Genomic DNA, 3487 nt, shown 5'->3' on the forward strand with positions numbered 1-3487 from the left:
GGCCGGGGCCCGGGCGGCGGGCGCGGGGGCCCCCTCCGGGCGTCGCTCAAAGGGCGCCAGCTCCAGGCCCGGGCCCAGCGCCGGGAGTCCGTCCGGGGCCTTAAGCGTGCGCAGGCCCATGAGGGTGCCGAAGGCGAAGAGCAGCACCAGGAACAGCGCGATGCAGGCGCGGCGCCGCCGCCGGGCCATGGCGGCCCCTGCGCTCCCCTCGCCGGCCCGGCTACCTCCCTGCGCGCCGCGCCATGGCCGCCCGCCCGACTCCCGCGCGCCGCGCAGCCCGCACGCGTCCCAGCGAGACGGCGCGCAGAGCCCCGAGCGCGGCGTGGGCGGCGCCCGGCCCCGCCCCCGCAGTGCGGGCGGGCCCGGCACACACAGGACGCAGCGGCGCCGACCAAGTGGTCGCGGGCCGAGGGGGGACCGACGGAGAGGAAGGCCCGCCAACTGCGAGTTCCGGGGCCGAGGGAGCGGGACCTAGGTCACTGCGCGTCGTCCGCCGAGGATGGTCCCTTTCAGCTTGGGGAGCGGGGCGGAGGCGCCCGGTGCGGGAGGGAGAATGCGGACCCTCCGGAGCCCTGGAGAAGGTCGGGCCAGCGGCGCCGGGGCCGCGGGAGCAGAGGGCAGGGCGGGAAGAAAGCGAGTGTCCGTGCTGCTCTCTGCCCAAGGTCTCCGTCTGCACGAATCCTCCTCACTGGCTTCGCTGACACCACTTCTCAGTGACCACCTTATTTGCCCACGTCCCTCATCCCTCGGACCCCCCTCACATCCGAGCGGCCTCTAAAGCCTGGGGAAAGGGGCGTCGGGAGTCAGACCCGACGGACCCTGGCGAGGGCCTTGCAGGTGCAGGGAGACCGTGACTTGCACAAGGTCACGCGGACAGGCCTGAACCCCAGGAGCAGGACTGGCTCTCCCGAGCTCTTTGCACTGTGCAGACTGCCTGGTCTCAGGCCTGTTGTCGTGCCCAGTGGCCTCTCCTTGGAGAACCTCCTAGAGTCGCTGAGGATAAATGTGATGGTTCCCGTAAAGCGCTTTGCACAGGGCCTGCGGAAGAAGCCCCCAGTACGTGCACGCCTTCTGGGAGCTCCAGTCTGTCTTACTTTTCAGACACCAAGGGCTGCCAGAAGAGGATCTGACACTCGGCTCCTACGGCCGTTTGTGGAGTGAATACCACCAGATTCTGGGGTGGTAGTCTAAGTTTTTCACTCAATATTGATCAAGTTCCTACACTGCATTACTTATTACTTCATTTATTCAGAAAATAGTTTCGTTAATAGTCTGCCACATTTACTGGTCCATGATGACAGAAACTTTTTTTCATTGGCTGCTCTATCTGCAATATCTAAGGCAGAACTTGGTGTAATAGTAGGTGCTCAATTCTTATTTCTTAAGTAAATGAATTGTAAGGAACCCAGGAAGAGGAGCAGCAAGTTTGGGGAATATCAGTAAGTCTGGAGTCCGGGAAGGTTGAGTTTGAGAGAATTTATGGTGGTAAGTGTGAATGAAGTATTAATAAAATGCTTCCAGTTCAAGTTGCAGATACCTGATTCCACTTGGCTTAAGTAATATGGCGATGTATCAACTCACAAAACAGGAAGTTCAATGGTGGGGCAGAATGGGCAGATTCCCTGGTCCAACAGTGTCGTTAGGAACCTGAGATATTTCCATCTCACTGCTCTGCTGTCCCTACCACTCACTTCAAACTAAAGCCAGCTCCCCGCATATCACAACCCAACAGGCAACATTGAGATTGATTCCTCTTTGCTAGAAGTCCTAAGCAACCTTTTTTTTCTTTTTTTTTTTTGTTGGAGACAGGATCTCACTCAGGCTGGAGTGCAGTGGCATGATCATAGCTCACTGCAGCCTCCAACTTCTAGGCTCAAAAGATCCTCCTGCCTCAGCCTCCCAAAGTGATGGGATTACAGGCATGAGCTGGCCTAAGCAAACTCCTGAATCTCACTGGTCTAATGGGGTTTAGGTTTATTCATCCCAAACAAACTGCTGCTGTGGGGATAGAATTACCATGGATTAGATTACATTTTTGGAGCTGATCAAATGTTGGAAAGAATACCATAATGTCTACCAAGGAATGAGATGACTCTGGGAGTAAGGAAGAGTGGGAAGAAAAAGATTAAGGTTGAAACTCTTGGGAACACCAGTATGTTCAGGTTGGCTGGAGGAAGGAAAGAGGCCTATGAAGGAAACTGAGTATGCTCATTAAAGAAGTAAAAGGATGGGGAGTGGGTGGTGATAGTTCTGGATAACTAATGGGAAGATTTCCCCACCTCCCGATCATTCCGCTATTTCTGGGAGTACCCTGAAACACAATGGTGGCCCCCATAGGCCATGCCTGGAGTCCTTGACACTGCCACCCGGTCATGATGGTTTGATCCAGGGCTAGAACTCTGACCCAAGATGAACCAGTGATAGTGCCCCATCTCCTGTTGTACCACTTGTGGGCACTAAACCAAGGGCCATCAATTACAATCCTTTTCTGGGATTTTTCTCTCTCGTGTCGGGGGAGGGGGAGGATAGATTTAATCTTCTCTACAGGTAATGCCATTGGAGAGAAAGGATAAGGGACAGAGGGAAACTTGGTGGTATTGAGTCCTGATTTCAGTTTCCTTGAGGCTAGTTGCAGCGTGAGACACTGGACTATCCTGGTAAGTTACCCTTCTAGTCTAAGCGAGAGGAGCTGATGGAGCAGACTGCTGGTTGCCTGCCAATCTCAAGCACAGACTGACAAAGGGACTCGGGAGCAGGGAAGTCATTTGGGAGGTCATCTCAGGAAGTCAAAGCGAAGAATTAAAGAGGAGACAAGAAAGAAAGGAAAGCCAAACTAATGGTGCATTATGGGCAGTGCTGCTATGGAAAATGGGGCCTTAATGCCACCAGACCTTTCGAGAAGTACACGAATGCCTCCCAGAATTGGGAGGTGTGAGGCTGAGGCAGCTGTCTACTGGCTCCCCTCCCTCACTGGCTGAGCATTTTCCCCAGGGTGTTAACTTCCTGGTACTTCTGGTCTCCTTCTGCAAAGCAGGACCCCATGATACCAGAGAAGGTTTCGAGGCAGGTATAAAGACAAACAGACACACTGAATGTGTCTGAAGTGGGATGCTGCCAGGGCAAGGCAAGTCTAAGCTGACACACAACTGTACGTCCTAGGTGTATTCATTTTCTAAGCTGTCATAAAAAATTGCTACAAATTCAGCAGTTAAAACAGCACAAAAGTTTATTATCTCACAGTTTCTTTACATCAGAAGTCCAGGCACAGTGTGGCTTAGTGGGTTCTCTGCTTAGAGTCTCTCGACGCCAAAATTAAGATGCTGGTGTTAACAGAACAGCAAGCGGGCTTTGGTCTAAGTACAGTTGCTCATTGCACAACGATCCAATTATTAAGGTAATGAGGATTGCCACGGAAAAAAGGAATTTTAATATGACAGACGTCAGGGGAACAGGAGAAGCTGCCTCAAATCTGCCTGTCCGAGTAATG

The 3487-nt window shown here is 53.6% G+C and overlaps 1 protein-coding gene across 1 annotated transcript in view; it reads right to left on the reverse strand.

Moving 5' to 3' along the window:
- The window catches only part of MANEAL (mannosidase, endo-alpha-like), a 5366-nt gene extending 5177 nt beyond the window's left edge, over positions 1-189 (reverse strand). Inside the window, exon 1 of the mRNA XM_012646680.1 lies at positions 2-189. Coding sequence (XP_012502134.1) covers positions 2-189 — 188 coding nt within the window. The remainder of the gene's footprint in view (position 1) is intronic.
- Between the last annotated feature and the right edge of the window lie 3298 nt (positions 190-3487).

Source organism: Propithecus coquereli, unplaced genomic scaffold, assembly GCF_000956105.1.
Source record: "Propithecus coquereli isolate 6110/MARCELLA unplaced genomic scaffold, Pcoq_1.0 Scaffold249, whole genome shotgun sequence".
Lineage (NCBI taxonomy): Eukaryota > Metazoa > Chordata > Mammalia > Primates > Indriidae > Propithecus > Propithecus coquereli.